We start from the raw sequence: 19117 nt of genomic DNA, 5'->3' as shown, positions 1-19117 counted from the left end.
GGGACAGCCCCTCGGGGGGGCGAGAGGCTGCGAGCAGAATGCTAACCAGCCCCGCTTTGTTTACTAGTCCCAGCAGCGACAGCTCAGCTGCTTGGGCTTGAACCAAAGAAATGGCAAAGAGCAGCAGTGTTTTCATCCCGTTACCCTGCAGACAGGCCCCCTTCCCTGTACAGCTGGCGTTGCCCACCCAGCACTGGCCAGCCTGCAGCCCTCCGCCTGGCATTGCCCCTGCAGCACCTTGGCACCTGGTGCCTGGAAGGATGCCCACAAGCTGGGCACCAGTGACTGCACTGGGCCCAACAGCCCTCCTCTCACATGGCACAAGCAAGAGGCTGCTGGTGTTGCGTCTGCACACCAAGCCGTGTTCTCCAAATGCCGTGGTAACAACTGCCAAAAAAAGGCTGTCTGGGATGTCTGGGCAGGAAGGTGGGAAAAAGCTGAAGCCTGGGGAATGGCATGGTTTTCACTTTGTCCCAGTCCTGCTAAAAAATGGGAGCAGATCACTTCTGTTCTGGGTGCTCTGAGGAGCACATGAGTGGAGGTCCTGGCGTGGGGTGAGCAGTGTGAAAACTGCCCAATGCAATCAGCGAGGAAATGAGGTGCTCCTTGTGTTCGCTGCTGGATCCTAAACAATGCCGAGGTATCAGCAATGCCTTTACAATTACCATTACCCCGAGGGTGAGTGGGTTCTTGCTTCTTTTGGCTGCAGTGACTGCCCCAGGACGCTTCCTGGGCCCCCCTCCTCTGCCCACCCTCCCGCACTGCTCCCCACGAGCTCACTCGCAGCATTCCTTCTTTGTGCAGGGGCTTGGTTCCCAGCCTCTGGCATCCATACACCACATCCCACACTGAGTGGCAGAAATGCCACTGAACTCAGTGCAGGCATTTCCTTTGCACAGTGATGGTTTTGTTTTAGTCTGGAGGGACTGTTTTCAGATAGACAGAAAGGACCCAAGCTCAGAAAGCAGCCAGAGATGCAGGGTATAAATAGTTCTGCTGATTGCTTAGAGCTGCTCTCATTTGGGGCTGAAAGTTGCCTTCTGGGCATATCTGTCTGGCTTGTACTTAATTGCTGGCAGCCAGAGTACAACATCCCAGTAAACTGAGTTTGATTAAAGCTATACTGAGCGTTGGCCTTTCCCTGACTCCTTTCTTTTTGTGTCCTTTTGGTGTCTCTTTGCAATAATGGTTTGATCATGCTATTTCAGAAGGGTTGATACCTGCCTAGAAAGAGAGCGGGTGGGAGGCTGTGGAATAGGGAGGATGGAAAGAACAACATTGTCAGAGAGCGGCAGTTGTCTGGAAGAGGAAAAACAGAAGTTAATTTTCAGTGAATATCTCTGGTCCTCCAGTCTATATGAGGGGTTAAAGCCTATGAAAGATTTAAACCCTATAAATCATACATTCTAACAGTTAAGTTCTACGTGCCTGGCTTGCAGAGTGGATGTAATGTCCAGAGGTAGGTATTTGCAAAGCCTAGAATCCAAAAAATTATGCGGTGCCTGCAATGTCAAGGGAAAAGCTGCAGGAAGGTCCTGTACCTCATCCTGCTTCCCAGGGCCGTCTGACGTGGGCACACAGCGATGGCTCTAGCCTCGCCTTTCAGGGTGCCAGGCACTCACCACTGATCTTTCTAATAAATTAGTAGGACCCAGGCATTATGTCAGGATTTTGCTAAATACCCATGTAATGCTCGTGCTAAGGTAAGCACACAAAATGCTTTTTTGCACTACCAGGCTCTTGCTTGCTCTTCTTTGGTTCTTCCTTTTTTGTCTAAATATGCATAGAGTGAGCAGAGCCCTGTCTGAGTGCCTGAGTGACTCTCACAGGAGGGAGACAGGAGAACCAGCGCTTTTATCACCTAGGTGGTTCCCATAGCAGCATTTTTCCTCTAGGAGTGCCCATTTGGATTAAAGAAAAACACTTGTAAGGGAAAACATTACTAAGAACTACGAGAGATTCATTATTACTGCTGCACCACACTAATGAAGGGTAAGTTGGCACGCACCAGCTGGCTCACAAAGCCCTGTGGTGACTAAGGCTTGGACAACCCAAAATCTCTCTCCATGGTAGCTGCAATGAGACAGGACACTTCTGTCTGGAGGGGGTAACTGGTCTGTGCCAGTGTTTATGGGGCACAGCTGTCTGGCACAAGCGGGCAGCTTGATATGCCTGGCACTGTGGACTTCAGAAGACGCTGGAGTTGAGTTGCAAATTGTGCTGATCCAGAACTAGGGTTTTTTTTCCGTGTTACTGAAAAGAGTTTGCTTTGTTCTATGAGACTCAGGTATTAAATTGGGTCTAGAATGCAAGTTGAAGCCTTGCAATCAAACCAGTGCTGAAGTGGAATTTCTGAGGCTAAAACATCGGTAGGCAGATATTGTCTCACCAGCTTCTCCCATCCTGTCTAATCCCCTACCTCTCCTCAGGCCAAAGAACCCTCCATCACCGGAGTGACACCCTGGAGACAGTGATCCTGGTAAATCCCAATGTGGACAGCATCGTGTCTGAGGTAAGCACGAGATGCCCGCAGGTTTTCTCCGCATCAGCTCTCCTGCCTTTGCTTGACATAGCGGTCACGATCACCACACTTTGCACCTTCTGGACAGTTTGAACATCGCTGCCAGTCTACTGCAAGGAGTAGTGAAGTGGCCAGGTGTCCTGTTCCTGGTCTTGCCAACAAGATATATGCAGAATTTACTGCTAGACAAAGAAACACAGAGAATGTATTGTTTCTTGTGTGCTAGCCCTTTAGGAATGAACTTTCCTTGGAAGAGTTAGTGCCTTAGGATCACCTGATTATAAGGATCTCTCGGGAGCTTGTAGAGTTTCCTAGCAAACAAGGTGGAGGGCTTCTGAACCTTGAGCACTCTACTTGGATAAGAGTCTAAATGTGCCAGCCTCTTCCACAGAAGTGTAATGCCAAACATCTTCTCTTAGCATTAGCCTACTTTCTCGATGTGAGTGATGATGTGACATGGAGCTGTGTCAGGCAGGCAGCAGCAGTGTCTTCCCTCTTCAGTAACCTACTCTCTTGTATGTAGAAAACTTAACGTTTTGGCTGTTTGTGAATAATGTGTTAAGTACTGCCTGCCTGGCTGATTGGGTGTCTGCGTGCTCGTGAGGAATCCAGATAACTTGCTTTTTGACTGCAGATCTGTCTCATGGTAACAGGTCCGCTCACTGGTGTGTGATTCATCAGCCCACAAACTACTGATCTTCTGTGGTCAGAGCTCAGACCAAGAAGGAGACTTGATCCTGCAGACGGGGACCTTCACATACCAGAAGTTTGCTGAGATACTTTCAGACCCAGAGGTGGGTGTGAGCAGTAAGCCAGCATGTTCACAGAGCGCGTGACCAGAGCAATGCAGCCTGCACCACTGCTTCAGGTGGCAGATCCACAGAGGGATGGGCTTGAAATCCAGCCAGAAAATTGCACAGCGTAAATAATTAATGCTATAGTCTTGGGCATCGTGCTTTAACTCCCTGGCTTAAGTTTTCCAAGGTGGCAGGCACTGAATTTAGACAATTGATAGCAGGGTTGCTGTAATTACATCAGCAAATCTGCCCACCTTCATTTATTTTAGGCTGATTGTTCTCACTTATTTCTGGTACCCATTTATTTGGACATGAACTATTCAAAACAAATGGCTGTCTAAGCAAGAGAATTAGTGCAAAGAAGTGCACTAACCTCATTCCACAGACTTAGGAAGTTTAATGCTTCTTTGCTTGGGATATGTTCAGCACAGCTCTAAGGAGCATTGGAAATTATACTGACCTTAGTTCTACCTATAAATCATGTAGTATGTCCCCCAGACCTGTATGTATATCGGAGATGGAGTCACAACTTTCAAGATAGGTCCCAGGAAAGAAAGTAAATCTGAAAAAAATAAAGTCCTGTGGCACTAAAACTGCACAAAAGTGCTATGTGATCTTTTGGTAGCTGATGAGTGAGGATAAGGTCAGATGATGATGCTTAGCACTGGAGAGGGTACCTGAGGGTTAGAATTCACAAATCAAAAAGAAACTGCTACTTTTGAGCCCGAGCCAGGGACTGATATCCCAGGTGAAACAGGGAGAAGTAAGGAAAGAGGACAAGGCGGTTCCTGCTTTCGTTTTCTTTCCTGAGGTCTTGTCACTGTGCACTCCCAACAGTCAGGAAGCATAACAGCCCATCAACATTAAGAGTCTCAAAATAGAGCAGAATGTGGCCCCGTGCATCTATTTGCAGTGGGCTTTTGGACTGTTTAATCTACCCACAGTGTTCCCTGTCAGTAAAGTGCTCCCTGTGATTTCAGTATTTCTGCATTAACTGGCTTTTTTTTTTTTTTTAAGTGCTGAATTGGTCTCAGAGCTCTGTTTGACCTTTATTTGTCTGTGCTTGTCTCATTAGGTCACCCAGATTCTTAGCAACATTGATTCAGATATCAAGGCCTCCCTTACTGTGTCGTGCTTGGGAGAAGGAGACTGGAGCAACCTTGGGCATCCTCGATTTCAAGAAATTATTAATCTGAAACTGAATCCCGATCCAGTTCTGCCAGAAATGGATGGGGTGTCTGAGTTTGCAGAATATGTCTCCGAGACAGTTGACGTGCCGTCTCCGTTTGATCTCCTGGAGCCACCCACGTCAGGGGGCTTTCTGAAGCTTTCTAAACCCTGCTGCTACATATTCCCTGGGGGAAGAGGCGATTCTGCTCTCTTTGCTGTCAATGGGTTTAACATCCTTGTGGATGGTGGCTCTGACAGGAAATCCTGCTTCTGGAAGCTGGTAAGGCACCTGGATAGAATTGACTCAATCCTGCTCACCCACATTGGTGCGGACAACCTACCTGGCATCAATGGGCTGCTGCAGAGGAAAGTCGCTGAGCAAGAGGAGGAACAATCCCAGGGCTCTACCAACTACAGTGACTGGATGAAGAACCTAATTTCCCCTGAGCTAGGGGTGGTTTTTTTTAATGTTCCTGATAAACTGAAGATGCCTGAATCATCCATGAAAGTAAAGAGGAGCATCGAAGAAGCTTGTCTGACACTGCAGTATCTCAACAGACTAGGCATTAAATCAGAGCCTCTCTACAGGGTGGTGAGCAGTACCATTGAACCTATCACCCTTTTCCACAAAATGGGAGTGGGTAAGCTGGACATGTATATACTGAATCCTGTCAAGGACAGTAAAGAAATGCAGTTTCTAATGCAGAAATGGGCTGGTAATAGTAAAGCAAAGACTGGCATAATTCTCGCGAGTGGGAAAGAAGGTGAAATTTCTGTTCCCTATCTCACATCCATCACAGCCCTAGTGGTGTGGCTTCCAGCTAGCCCAACAGAGAAAATTGTCAGGGTTTTGTTTCCTGGAAATGCTCCTCAAAATAAGATACTGGAAGGTCTTGAGAAACTCAAGCACTTGGATTTTCTGAGGTACCCAGTGGCTACTCAGAAAGATATCACATCTGGAATACCTCCACCTGTGCTGAAGCAGACCAAAATTAAACAAAGAACTGACAGTAAAGAGAGTCTTAAATCTTCCCCCAAGCCATCTGTGGCAAAGCAAGCTAAGAAAGAAGAGGCAGTTGAGGAGGGGATTAAGGAGGTAAAACCAGAAGTCGTAAAGGATGCTAAAATTGAGAAAAAGGTTAAAGAACACTCGGAGAAAATCCCTGAGAAACCTGTTAAACATGAAAAGATAAAGACAGAAACAAGTGATGCTCTCAAAGCTGAGAAAAGAAAATTGGCAAAAGACAAGGTTGGAAAAAAACACCTCAAAGAGAAAGTATCCAAACTAGAGGAGAAGAAAGACAAAGAAAAGAAAGAGATTAAGAAAGAGAAAAAGGACTTAAAAAAAGATGATGGAAAGAAAGAGGAAAAAAAAGATTCAAAGAAAGAGGATAAAAAGAAAGAAACCAAACCAGAGCCCAAAAAAATTTCTAAACCAGACTTAAAACCATTTACCCCAGAAGTAAGAAAAACATTATACAAGGCAAAAGTTCCAGGCAGACTCAAAACTGAGAAGATCAAAGTCAAACCTGAAAAGGAGGTACCTGCTGACCTGAAGACTTCACCAATGGAGAAGGCACCTGTACAGGTGGAGCCAGGAGAGACTTCCATAGCTGAACAGAGGTTAGTCCTGTCTTCGCCAGAAGATCTTACAAAGGACTTTGAGGAACTGAAGCATGAGGAGAAAGGGGCCTTGCAGGTGACTCAAGAAATGTCTGATATTGAGGTTAGTGATAAGGTTGTGAGAGTACCTGAAACAGAGATAAAAGACTCTGCTGACATGATTGTTCAGAGTTGCCTTGAAGCAGATCAGATTTTGAAAACAAATATTCCTGAACAGGGGATAACTACTACTGATACAGAAAAAGAATCACCAGCAGAGGAAAAGGCAGTCCATCAGCTAGAACTGAGAGCAGGTCATGCTGAAAAAACAGAGGAGGAAAGAAGAGCCGTAGATGAAAATTATGACATGAGATACGGCGAGGGAAAAGCTGAGCAAGACAACGAAGTTCAGCTCCTTCCAGACAAAGTACAGGTACCATCACAGATAGACCTCTTAGAAAAGGGTGCTCGGTCACCAGTGTTCAAAGAGGAAGAAAAGGAGGAAGAGGAGAAAATCTCTTTGGACAGAAAACAGTGGGAAGCAGAAACAAAGACTGGTGAAAAGTATATTGCAGGGACAGAGGCACAGGAAGAGGGTGAGAAGGAAAAGAGAGAAGATGTGATAGAAAAGGCAGAACTGGAAGAAAAGGAAGAACAGCATATGAAGGCAGAGGAGAAGGTGGAAAAGAATAGAGACTTATATGATCAGGATGAGAGGAGGGACAAAATATTTACCAGTACAGAAAAGGAAAAAGAATTTAGTGACATGGGTGAGAAAAACAAGTTAATTGGAAAGGACGTAACAAAGGAAGAATCATATCTGAGCAGTCTGCCAGTCCCACCAGGAGCAACAGCAGAACATGTTTCATATATCCAAGATGAAACTATCCCAGGCTACTCAGAAACAGAGCAGACTATTTCTGATGAAGAAATACATGATGAACAGGAAGAGAGGATCCCACACTTGAAGTATGATGTCAGTGCCTATGACATTTCTGTTCCTGATCACCCAGGCTCTTTTGAAGCAATACATGGAATACAGGCCATGCCTGCTGCCGACCTTTCAGCCAAGGGCTATGCTGGCCAGGAGTCTGAAATCCTGGCTTATCCTACAAACATTGTGGCAGCACCTCTAGCCGAGGAGGAGCATATATCCTCTGCTACCTCCATTACAGAATGTGATAAGCTTTCGTCTTTTGCAACTTCAGTAGCAGAAGATCAGTCCGTTGCATCTATAACAGCACCCCAAACAGAAGAGACTGGGAAAAGCTCTCTACTTCTAGACACAGTAAACAGCATGCCCTCTTCTCGGACTGAAGCAACCCAAGGTCTCGACTACGTTCCCTCCGCTGGCACAATCTCTCCCACATCATCCTTGGAGGAAGACAAATATTTTAAATCTCCACCCCCTGAAGATTTCCATGCATTAGCAGAAGGAGAGAGAAAACTGGAAGCTCAAAAAAAGGATCTTCATGAAGAGGCAGAAGAGGAAGAGGAAGAAGAAGACGAGACTCCAAATATTGAAATGCCTGGGAAACTCAGAGGGCATTACAGTGCCCCCATGTTTGCTCATCAAGAATGTCCCGATAACGTGTTAATCGGCGTTCCCACGGAAGGGATGCAAACTTCTGGTCTGCCATTATCCACTGAAGAAACACCATTTTCCCAGGTTGACTCTGGAGAGGCTGAAGAACGATGCATGAGTCCTGATGACAGTACAGTCAAAATGGCCTCTCCTACCCCATCTGGCCCCACCAGTGCAGGACACACACCCTTCCACCAGTCTCCAGTGGAGGAAAAACTAGAAACGGTAGATTCAGATCTGTTTGAAAAACAAACAGATGCTGCTGCCAAGAAATTGGAAGTCCAAGCTTCTCTTGCGGTGAAGGGAGCCAAGGGTGAACCTCTCAGAGAAGATGAGGTATCTGCAGCTAAATACAGACATGAAAAAGAAGTGCCTGGATCTGTACAGCACCAGCTGGACTTGACCAGTGACGTTCCAGTGTGTCCCAGGGAGGAGGTGCAGGAAGAACCAGTGGGGAAGGAGGAGTTGCCCTGGCTCTCCTACCACAAGCAGGACACAGTGGTGATAGGGGAGGAGGAGGAGCGTCCCGAGCTGCCCCATCCCAGCACAGATAAGTTTCTGGAGCCAGAAAAAGAGCAAGGAACTAAAACCATGACAGAAAGTTTAATGGGATTTTCAAAGCACTTGTCCTTTGAGCCATTCTCTACCACAGAAACGTCGCCAGGAAGAGTGAGTCCTCCACAGTTCACAAGCCAAAGCAGATCTGAAAGTGACAAATCCTCACAACCTTCACCAGATGATGCCAAATCACTGTCTTTTACAGAAGAAAGTAAAGAAAAATCCTCGGATATTTCCATTAAGGGAGTGGCTACTGAAGAAGGAAAACTGCTGTATTTCACAGGAGACACCCCAGAAGAAGAAAAATCATCTCATGTTTCCCTTAAAGACATTTCTCCAGAAGAGACCAAATCCATTTCTCTCACTGAGAGTCCCAGCAAGGAAATCTCTTCAGACCTTTTTGTTAAAGGGACTTCTCCAGAAGACATCAAGTCTCTTAGTTTCACAGAAGAGATACCTGTAAAAGAAAAAGCTATGCCTGACTTTACTGACAAGTTCCCTTCAGAAGCTGTGAAATCCATGGATTTCACAGAGCAGAGCCCAGCTATGTATGAAAAATCACTGAAAATTTCTGCCAAAGAACTCGCAACAGAAGTGTCAAAATCTTTTCCTTGCCCAGAAAGTAGCTCAGTTAAAGACACATCACCCAGAGATACTTCAATTGAAGAAATGTCTCCCGATGACAGCAGTCTATTTTCTGCATCAGAAAAGGGCCCTTTTACGGGAAGGACTGCAGGCTTGGACGCCCAGCAAGTATCTCCAGATGCGAAGGGCTTACACTTCACAGGATCTAGCCCAACTGAGGGTAAAACACCTTCACCCATTTCTGCTGAAGGTATAAAATCTTGCAGGTACAAGGAAGCCCAGGAAGAAAAATCTCCGGAAATGGAAGACTTTTACATGAAGGATTTAAGTTACGAGAAGAAAGTATGGTTTCCAGAAGAGGTGGAGGAGATCCCTGTTCAGGGAAGGCGGCAGAGGTATGATAAAGAGCGAGAGAGCACGTTCTTGGATGAGGTGCCAGAATATGAAACAAAATCCCTTCCCAGGATGGGAGAGGAGGAGATCCTGTCTCCTGCAGTGCCTGGCAGCCTCACCTGGAGAAGAGCAGAAGATGAAGCGTGGGGCTCTGCGTACGGGTATCTTCAGGAAGGAAGAGAGACTGGAAGAGAAGGGCAGTCACCTGGTGAGAAGGGTGAGGGTCTCCATCAGGCTGAAGACAAACCTGTGCTACTGCAAGCGGACGCAGAATGTTTAAAGATGGAATCATGTGGTTACAAAGACGATACACAGAAGAGTGCCAAACCTATATCAGAAACAAAGAAAGTGGAAGTAATTCCTGCTGGCATCACTCTCCCAGAAAGAACCGAAATGGAAAGTTCCTCTCTGTCTTCTCAATGTGTCTCTGGTGAGGAAAATCAGGCCAAAGCATTAACTGGAAACAAAGAAAGGCAAGAATTGTTGTTGACATCTAAAGATTACTCCTTCTTAGGTGATGAGGAGAAAGCTGTCCTAGATATCTACGCAAAGTCACTAGACCAAGCACTGATGTCATCTCCCCTGTCTGTAACGGCCACTACTCTGGAAAAGGAGATTGACACCTCACCAGAAACAGAAAGGCCTTACAAATTAGATCAGCACAAGCCACTTTTACAGGAGGAAGTCCCATCAAAGACCACAGAGAAGAAATCAGACATCAATGGTCTGTATCAGGAAATAGACAGTAAATACAAGTCAGATAGAAAGCAAGAGGATGACTACAAATCCACTGAGGGTCTTTATGACTCTGCAGGAAGAAAAGAGCAGACGGCAGCAGCATCTGCTCTGTTGCAATCTACAAGACCAGCAGAATATGAATATATAGCAGCGTCCCCAGAAGAAAGTGCTGCCGTGTCAGGGCAGCGTGCACACTCCCCTCTGGGCCCGGGCCCTTGTCAAAAAAGCAGCGCTGCCATGGGCCATGCCGAGGCTGTGGATTCTGCCGGCCAAGTGGCATATCCTCCGGAGACCTATTCCAGCAGCTCCCCAGAGCCTTATTCCTATGAGGAGGGGTTCTGCAGAGCCAGAGGTGATGACAGTGCTACAAGACAGGAGCAAGAAGAAAGAGAACCAACTCCCTACCCCGATGAAAGAAGCTTCAAGTACGCTGACATCTATGAGAAGATAATTGTGTCTGGAGTTGGACCCTCCTCCTTCACACCCAAGGGTGCAGACAGCCCAGGTCACACTGACAAGGTATCACCAACAGCGCTGATGTCTCAAAAAGGTCAAAGTTTTCACGTCTCCGCAAAGGAAGAAGAGTCCTGCCTTTATACCTCTGCTGAGAAGGAGTTGTCATCTCCAGCATCCCCTAAAGATAAAGCAGATTCGACCTTTGACTATACAGACATCCATGAGAGATACTTGCCCTTGTCTGAAACAGATAAGGCTCAGATGTCTGAAGGACAGGAAAAACTGAAGGTGTCTTCTGCCTTGCCAGAAGAGCTGGACTCTGAACTGCACCCATCGTCAGCAAGCACAGCGTTCGCCTCTCCCACAGACGTGACTGACACGTTTTATCAAGAAAAATCAGCTGCCTATATTGACGCTGCGTGTCCAGATAAGAACATTATTTTGTCTAGCCAGGAGCAGAGCTCCCCATCCCTGAAATCTGAAAGCCCAAGTCCCAAAGATTCCTACTATGAGAAAGCAGGTCAGGGGGAAGAAAGCATGAGTGACTCAGAGTTAGAAAAAGGCGCTAAGGAGAAATCTGAAAAAGAGTCTAAACTGCACAGCCCCGTTGAAGCTGCAGGTACTGTCTACGCACACATCTCAGCGATGGACAAGTTTCACGTATTGGAAGCCCCTCTGCACAGCAAGCATCAGGACTCCATTTCACCCACTTCTACTGCCTCTTCACCCTCCGACCTGGGCTGGAAAGAGGAGTACGCAAGGGAGACTGCGTCAGCCGCTCTTGTGGGGACATACAGTGCTGGTTACAGTGACCTGCCAGACGCAGGCAGAGGTGACCAGGCTTCAGAAACATGCCATTTAAGACACGATTCTTCACAAAAGAGAGAGGCTGCTGAAAAATCCACAAAGGAATCACATTTCTGCGTAACAGATTACCCAAGTGCAGCGGTGGTCTCAGAGCGCCAAGAGCAAGCCATGTGCTTGAAGTCTGCTTCTGAAAAACAGAATGAGGCATACAAAAAGGACCCAACAGTAGAGGGCAGAGGGGTGGATAGCTCTTCTGGGTTTGAATACTCCTTCCTAGAAAAGAGAGAAACACCCAGTGTGTTCAGACACGAGCAAACCTCTGCAAGCCGTTTAGGGGATATCTCTCTTCCTCTAAAGACTCCTTGTGCTTTGCTTTCAGACCAGGGAAAGAAAGATGAGTACTTGGAGGTTTCTGAGAAAATCAGCAGCCTTGACTCATCTTTCACTAAATTCTCACCACTGAGTCCATACGAAGAAGATAAGTTGTTCTCCAAAGCTGTGGAAAGAGAGTCTGTGCCCCAACAGCAGCTGAAAGATGACTCTTCCAGCCTGTCAGAGGAACCTTCGTCTGAAGCAACCACTCCTGTGATACCGACTACAGCAGAAAGTTTCTACTCCCATATGCTTTCCACATACACGGGTGCAGGAGCAGAACCAGGTTCCAGGAGTCTTTGGGACGTGCCTCCACAGGTTGCAGATAATGTTGTGAAAACACATACAGCTGAAACCAAAGACTCTGTGTTTGCTGAAGAGCATGGTTCTCCATTCGCAAGTGGCATGAGGGACAGCATTTCGCCGTGCAGAAAGGAGTGCCAGAGCTCGCAGCCCACACCATTCTCTGCAGAGAAACAACGGCAGCCCTGTGTAAGCAGTCCAGAGCAGAAGGCACCATTTGCAGAACAGCTAATGACACTGACGCCTCTCCCTGATGTGTTGACATCATTTCCTCATCAGCAGCATGAAGATGAGACCACAGCCAATGGTCCAACGGAGGTGAGCACCAGTCTGCAAGCTTTCCAAAGTACATACCGTGCAGCAGAGGCAAAAGATGAAAAACCATGTCCTCGTTCTGACAGCAGTTTTTCTCCATGCACAGGCAAAGAGGACACAGAGAGGCAGAGCCGTCCTTCCTCTCTGGTGTCCCCTGAACACAGTTTCCAGCCCTTTTTCCCAGATGTGCAGAGGGGTGGAAAAACAGAGGACCATGGAGATGCTTCCCATGAGATGGAGCCACATTTAGGAGGCAGTTTTGATTGTGGACATAAATTTTCCTCATGTGAATACAAGCAGAGGAAGGGAGAGCTCTCTCCCTCATTCATCAACCCGAGCCCTCATGAGCTCTCTGAAGATAGTGACCTCTCACAGGAGGACGGGCATCCTTCAGTGCAGGGAAGACCACCCCACACTGTTAGTAGCCCCATGCAAAGTGCCACAGTGGAGGAAACCCCTCCAACATCAGTGAGTGATTCTGGAACCTCCCAGTCAGACTCAGATGTCCCGCCTGAGACAGAAGAATGTCCGTCCATCACAGCAGATGCCAACATGGACTCGGATGAAGATGCCGATTTCCTCCCAGTGGACAAAGCTGTTGGGAATGCCCACCATGCCAGCTCAAGGTCCAGCCATGATCCTCAGCCCGTTCCAATGGTAGATCCCCATCCCCATCCTCCTCACCCTGATGTTTGCATGGTGGACCCTGATATGTTGGTAAATGAGCAAAGCATGAGCAGAACTGATAAAATTTCCAAGAAAGACATAAAAGAAAAGAACAAAGGTGTGAGGAAGCCTTTGAGCAAACCCAAATCTTCCTCACCTGCCCGGAAATTAGATGCAAAAGGGAAACGATCACCCACTCCTGTGAAACAGCCATCGGACAAATCTTCAAAATCTGTCACTGCCAAAAAAGAAAGAGATGGAGGAGAGAAGCCCAAACCACGTAACACACTGGTGCAGCCTCCTCACACAGAGGATGAGTTATCCCGGAGTAGTCACAGCAACCCTGGCAAGAGCCTTGTTAACGGCATCAAAACAAACCCTGGTAAGAAATTCTTCCTTAAGCATGCGTTTTCTCTTTAGGTCCAACACAGCGAAAAAGCACTGAGTTGAATGTAGCAGAACAGAGAACAGGACTTCCCAGTCAGTCATAAAAAGTTATAAGCAGTGATAAGGTAGAGAGATTGTCTCACAAAGCACTTCAAAAGATCAAAGCCAGGAGGAAAACAAAAGATCAAGGCGAGAGGTCTCTGTGATTCCACAGAGAGGAGGAGGTTGTGAAGGGACAGTCCTATGGGCTCTGTGTGTGTATATATATGCATATATACTGTGGAGTACAACAGCTCTTGTTTGACCATCTCTCATCTTGTAAACATAAGCAGCAGCAACTGAAGAAAAGAGGTACAAAAGGTTGATAGGAAAGAGCAAGAGTCCTTGGAAGAGCAGTGATTCGCAGGGATGGCAGAAAGCCAGGGTGGAGCTTCCAGAAGGAATACTGTAGTACCCGAGGATACCATATAAAGGCCATCAGAACGGGTTTCTTCAGTAAATGTAGGTTATTAAACAACAAAAATTAGGACTAAATACTGATTGCAGCGACAGCTCTGGAAAAGCTAATAATGGAGATTTTTGATTCCCTTCCCCAGGAAAAGCTTCCGAGCCTAAGGCCTTCCAGTCCCTCCCCAAAGAAGGGCAGAACTCCCTTTCCCTCCCCAGAGCTGTGACAGCACTGGCCCAGAAATACACCCAGGTCGCTTTGTTGCTGCAGCTGCAGAGAAAAACCTTTCTGGAATTCAAGTCCTTCAGCGTTAATTTGAGTGTTTGTTCTTTCCAAAAGCGTTTTGATAGCCTCTCTTCTCTTTTTTCCAAAGCTTCCAATAGTCCTAAGAGCAGTTTGCCTGTGCCTATGGGTCCACCTGTCTATGTGGACTTGGCTTACATCCCCAACCACTGCAGCGGCAAGAACACAGATCCGGAGTTCTTCAAGCGGGTTCGAGCATCGTATTATGTTGTGAGTGGGAATGATGCAGCCAACGGAGAACCGAGCCGTGCGGTGTTGGATGCGCTCCTGGAGGGGAAGTCTCAGTGGGGGGAGAACCTGCAGGTAGGTCATGGAAATGCCCGGGAGCGTGTGTGATGCTGCTTGTGTCACAGGTGCTGGGGAGAAGGTGTATCACACCATAGCCAGAGGGAGCACACCAAGAGGAGGCAAATGGCACTGGGCATGCCCTGCTCTGCAGTCTTAGAAGAGTTTGTGTCCAGGAGGAGGAGGAGGCCTCCAAAATAGTGCGAGTGGAAGCAGCTCTGTCTTTTCACATCCTTCTGAGGGGAGGAAGCATTCAGAGATCATACAGTCCTACTTATCTGCTACAGGACAAGCCTATCCTCACGTGAAAACAAGCACCATCGCAGACTGAATTTTCATCAGTGTCCCACACCCAGGGGCATGTGTTGCTATGCCTGCTTGCTGATGATCTTTCTGATAGCAACTTTTTATTAGTGCTTTTAAACCAGAGTGTTCTTACACATAGCTCTTCCTTAGTCAGGTTTGCAGGACATCCCAGGTGGGCGCTCTTTCTGCAGACAGGTACAGGACAGTGTGAATGTTCTTTCAGATGAAGCGGCCTCAGATTTCAAGGTCCCCAAGTTGCACGTTGGGTGAAAAGGCACACAAAGTCTAATGTCGGGCCATTGACAGTGACACTCTCAGCATTGTTCACGTTCACACTGAGGGATCTTTCTAAGGCTGTCTCTGGAGCTCCACAGAGCGATGCTGTCCCCTGCACCGCAGCCATTTTCATCACTACGGTGTTGGTACTGCCAGTTTGCAGGCAGCTCAGAGCACCATTGTGCTGGCACTGCATAAAATAAAGCACTAGCTCTGCCTTAGAGGACCTGACATCTGAAAGACATTAAATGGAACAAGCAGTACCAAGGGTACAGTGTTCCAAAATTAATTGGAAATTTTAGCCTCAGCTCCTATGGGCATTGTTTGTCACTGCAGTTGTTCTCAGACAATCATCCCTGCTGCTTTCTTTTCCCAGGTGACATTGATCCCAACACATGATACTGAGGTGACACGAGAATGGTACCAACAGACCCATGAGAAACAGCAGGAGCTAAACATCATGGTACTGGCAAGCAGCAGCACTGTTGTGATGCAGGATGAATCTTTTCCAGCCTGTAAGATCGAATTCTAAATCTCCCACACTTTGCGTTCATCCATTGACTCTCCAATCACCGAAGCAACATCAGAGACACCATCTAATCACAGTCCAGTTCTTCTCTGGTTTAGTCCTCTACATGGTTCCCATTTGTCAGGCAATCGGGTATCCATCTAGCTCAGCACTGGATGCCATGAGAAAGAAGTGCAGGGCTCTGTAATATTCTGGACTGAGCTAAGAGTTTGTGCAAGAGCAGTTGCAGGCCAGGGGCACTTTCACTTTCCCTGCTTTATTCTGCTGCCTGTACAGTTTCTGTAGACTATCTTGGCTGCCTTGCTGCTGTGAGAGCTTGTTCTACTCTCTTCCTGGCTGCCTTGCCATTTAACGTGTAGCACCATGAACCTCATCTTTCTGGTGAGGGCTGCAGTGCTGCTGCTGCATGTAGACAGTGCATGGGGGGCAGGGGGGGCAGACAAGGAAACTAATTTGCAAAGAAAATGCACCTAGAAGATGAGGGAAGGTGAAACCCTCCAACTGCATCATGACAGCGAAGGTCATTCTTCCATCTCCCATCCTGAACGCACAGGTGGTGGTCTGAGCAAGGGGACCTTACTCCAGCTAGGCAGGACCACCCTCTGCCAGCTCTGCAGGTTTCTGTCCAAGGCGTTTGGTTGCGGCATCCTGCAACACCTGCTCGCAGTGCTCAAGGAGCTGGGCTGAAGGACACGTTTGTGTGGGGCAGCGATGGGAGGGGAGGGTTCAGCCTGTTCTTCTTTGCTACAAAGAGCACATTCCTAACCTGCTAACTTGAGCTTTGCACACAGAGCGGCCAACCTACTCCTGCGCAAGAGCAGCGTGACCGCAGGAGGCACGGAGGGGCCGCTGCCTGAGCAGGCACACAGGAGTGTCCAAACGCACAATTACAGCCCTCTCTGACGCAGAAGGGCTGCAACGACCCTGGCCACTGTCGGCCTAAGATGTACGAGAAACCTCCCTGTCCTCATAACCAAAGGCTTTCCGGAGGGCTGCGGTGAGGCAGCAGAGGAGCCCGCACGCCGTCCTGGAGTGTGCCCGCTCTGCAGGCAGCAGCAGTTTCCTCGCCGCCTGTGTGCCGGCGGGCCCAGCCTCTTAGCTGTGTTCAAGCTTTTTGTTGTCCCCCTAAGTGTCCAGGACACAGGGAATAGAACCTGTGGTGTGACGGAAGAGAACCCCCTCCCAAGAACACTCGGGGAAAGCAGTTTAGTAAGCGCAGTTGCTCTTAGTTCCCCCACAGCCGTGGCGGGGACAGGCAGACTCTGGTGGCCAGCGCAGACGGGGTGCTGCCCGACCCGCGCTGTGCTCGCTGTGCGGCCCACAGCCCCGCGGTAGTGCCCAGGGTGGGTGACTCTGGCCACCCGGCAGAAGCGTAGCTCTACGCCGTGAGTGCCCCATTGCTGCAGAACTGTCGCGCAGAGCCACCTCGGCATGCAAACACCTTTGCAGGCGTGGGGCTGGCCGTCCTGCCGGCAGAGCAGCTCCAGGGGTGGTAGCACGCGGCTGCAGCGAGCCTGCAGCACTCGAGAGCCTTCGCTGCACTGAGTGCTGCAGAGCGTCTCAGCACAAAGCTAGCTCTTCTCCTCCCGTAAGACGGAGTGGCAGCAGGGTGTGCTCTGGGGAAGGCGAGGCGAGATGGAAAGCGATGCTGCAAGGCTTGACATACAGCTCGGGGGTATTTCCACCTGCTGTGTCACCCGCTGCGCCTGGCCCCGTGCCGAGGTCCGACTCCCTAACAAGCACCCTGGGAGCCTGCGTTGTGCTTGCCTGGGACGCTCCAGTCCCAGCGCTAGTTTTCTGGCAGCTGACATAAAGAACGTGCTGCTTAGAAACCTGCTCCTAGGACTAAAATGGAGTTTCTAGGGAAAGGGTTTATTTTGCATTTAATTTATATATTTATTTTTTGATGTTAAGCTGCATTTTGTGTGGACTTAGTAGTTTAATTTATACATGTTAACATGGACACCACGTGCTCTTAGTGTCAGTAGAGAGGTTTCTCGGTACAAATACTTAGATGCTGCAATTTAAATTACGACAACAACCTAAAAAGACGGTAGAGAACATGCTGGCAGTGAAAGGGGTCTCTCCGCTTGCCACCTGCGAGGCTGTGACTAACACCCAGCAGCTGCAGGACAAAGCCCGAGGCTCGCAGCCCCTCCCCCAGGAGCAGCCGGCCCTTTTACACAGCCCTTGTTAGGAGCATGTGAGCTTACGGGGGATTTAGCAAATCCCTGCCCTGTGCTGTATGCATTTTAACCATGGAATCACGGTGCGTCTGCCAGAATAAATGTCATTCTCTGTAACCCGATGGGGTCAGCGTCCATGAATGTTGGTTATGGCAAGCAACTGCAGGTAGTACCATGCTCCTGCTTCCCCTGGACACTGCTGGGGCGGGGGGGGGGGGGGGCTGCCTTCGGTGCTTGGGGGAGAGCCTGGCTCGCCTGCCAACGGGGCTGGCTGCCAGCCACGCAGGCGCAGGATGCCAGATGCTACAGAGGAACAAACGTGACCCTCATTGACTGGCTCCCTGGATCCCTAAGCGTGGCTAGGTGTAAAAGCTAATGCACTAACTTTAGATAGACCCACACATGAATGTTTTCTCAATTTTAAACTTGAAGCAATTCCGACTAAACAGCAGTAATAGTGAAGCTTTGCAAGGTGCCTGCGTCCTCCAGGCAGGAGCGCGGCCGTTGGCACGTGTTCCAGGACAAACACCTGCCCTCCACGCGCTGTGCTCCTGCACTCCGCAGCAATGCTGCCTGGACAGCTTTATCCCACACCAGTTCGCTTCCCTGTCCTCAAGGCTCCACAGTTTTACTTATTTATTATTTTTTTTAAAGCCTTTTGTGGCAGTCTGTTCTGCCTTCAGCTTCTCTCCCTCCTGGTCTTCCTCCCCTCGTCCTCGCCCCCTCCCTCCCCTCCACCACCCCCGTCTTAAAAACTATGGGCAAAAAAGACTTGTAAAAATGCCAATTTGTAAAGATTCTGACCCTGCTTAGCCTGCAGGAGCCAGCCGAACCCAGCCGGAGCCAGAGGTAACACAACACTATAGAGAGAAACAGTTAAACTCTGCTTTTGCTTGTTTCTGCATGTGGGCAACAACGCGTAATCTTCCTGTATGTAATAGGTACAAAATACTATTTTAAACCTATAATTAAAAAAGTGAACGTCTTAACTGTATTGAAATGGCAACTTGTGCTCCTAGCTTCTTCTATGCTAAATGTTTTAAGACCAGAGCCCTGATTCTTTTCTTCAGCATCATGTTTCTATTCAAATTTAGTTCCTTGAATTCTGTCCTTTTGCCCATTTCCATGTGAAACACTCTGTAACTAACTGCTGTCAAGAGAGGAGCCCAACACATTAATAATAAAGCCACATTAATTGCGAACAAGAACACTTCCAACGGTTTCAAACTGTTCTTTGAGTGAGTCCACACAGGCAGGGGGCCCAGGCGCGGCTGCCATCCCGTCCCTCCGGCACCGGCCAGCTGCCTCCCAGCCATGGCTTCAGGTGAGCCCCGGCTTCCCCACCACCAATTCCCCCCCTTCCTGCGGCCCCAGGGAAGGGACAGGCACTGCAGGGGCCGTGAGCCCACCCGGGACACCCACCCCTCCCCCCGGCCCCAGCAGGGCGATGCACCGTGCCAGCTGCCTCTGCTCCAGATGACATTTCGAGCCCTGGTGGGGACGCAGCCCTGGATGCCCCGGGATGGAGC

The 19117-nt window shown here is 48.6% G+C and overlaps 1 protein-coding gene across 2 annotated transcripts in view; it reads left to right on the top strand.

Moving 5' to 3' along the window:
- Positions 1-18796, top strand: part of MAP1A (microtubule associated protein 1A) — a 66781-nt gene extending 47985 nt beyond the window's left edge. For both annotated transcript variants that reach the window (XM_056347077.1, XM_056347078.1), the window contains 5 exons: positions 2430-2512; positions 3175-3315; positions 4394-13250; positions 14077-14309; positions 15250-18796. In XM_056347077.1, the coding sequence (XP_056203052.1) occupies positions 2430-2512; positions 3175-3315; positions 4394-13250; positions 14077-14309; positions 15250-15405 (9470 nt within the window). In that variant the 3' untranslated portion in view covers positions 15406-18796. The remainder of the gene's footprint in view (positions 1-2429; positions 2513-3174; positions 3316-4393; positions 13251-14076; positions 14310-15249) is intronic.
- Positions 18797-19117: the final 321 nt, after the last annotated feature.

Source organism: Falco biarmicus, chromosome 7, assembly GCF_023638135.1.
Source record: "Falco biarmicus isolate bFalBia1 chromosome 7, bFalBia1.pri, whole genome shotgun sequence".
NCBI classification, from domain to species: Eukaryota; Metazoa; Chordata; class Aves; order Falconiformes; family Falconidae; genus Falco; species Falco biarmicus.
This window is presented reverse-complemented; position numbering and strand designations above follow the sequence as displayed.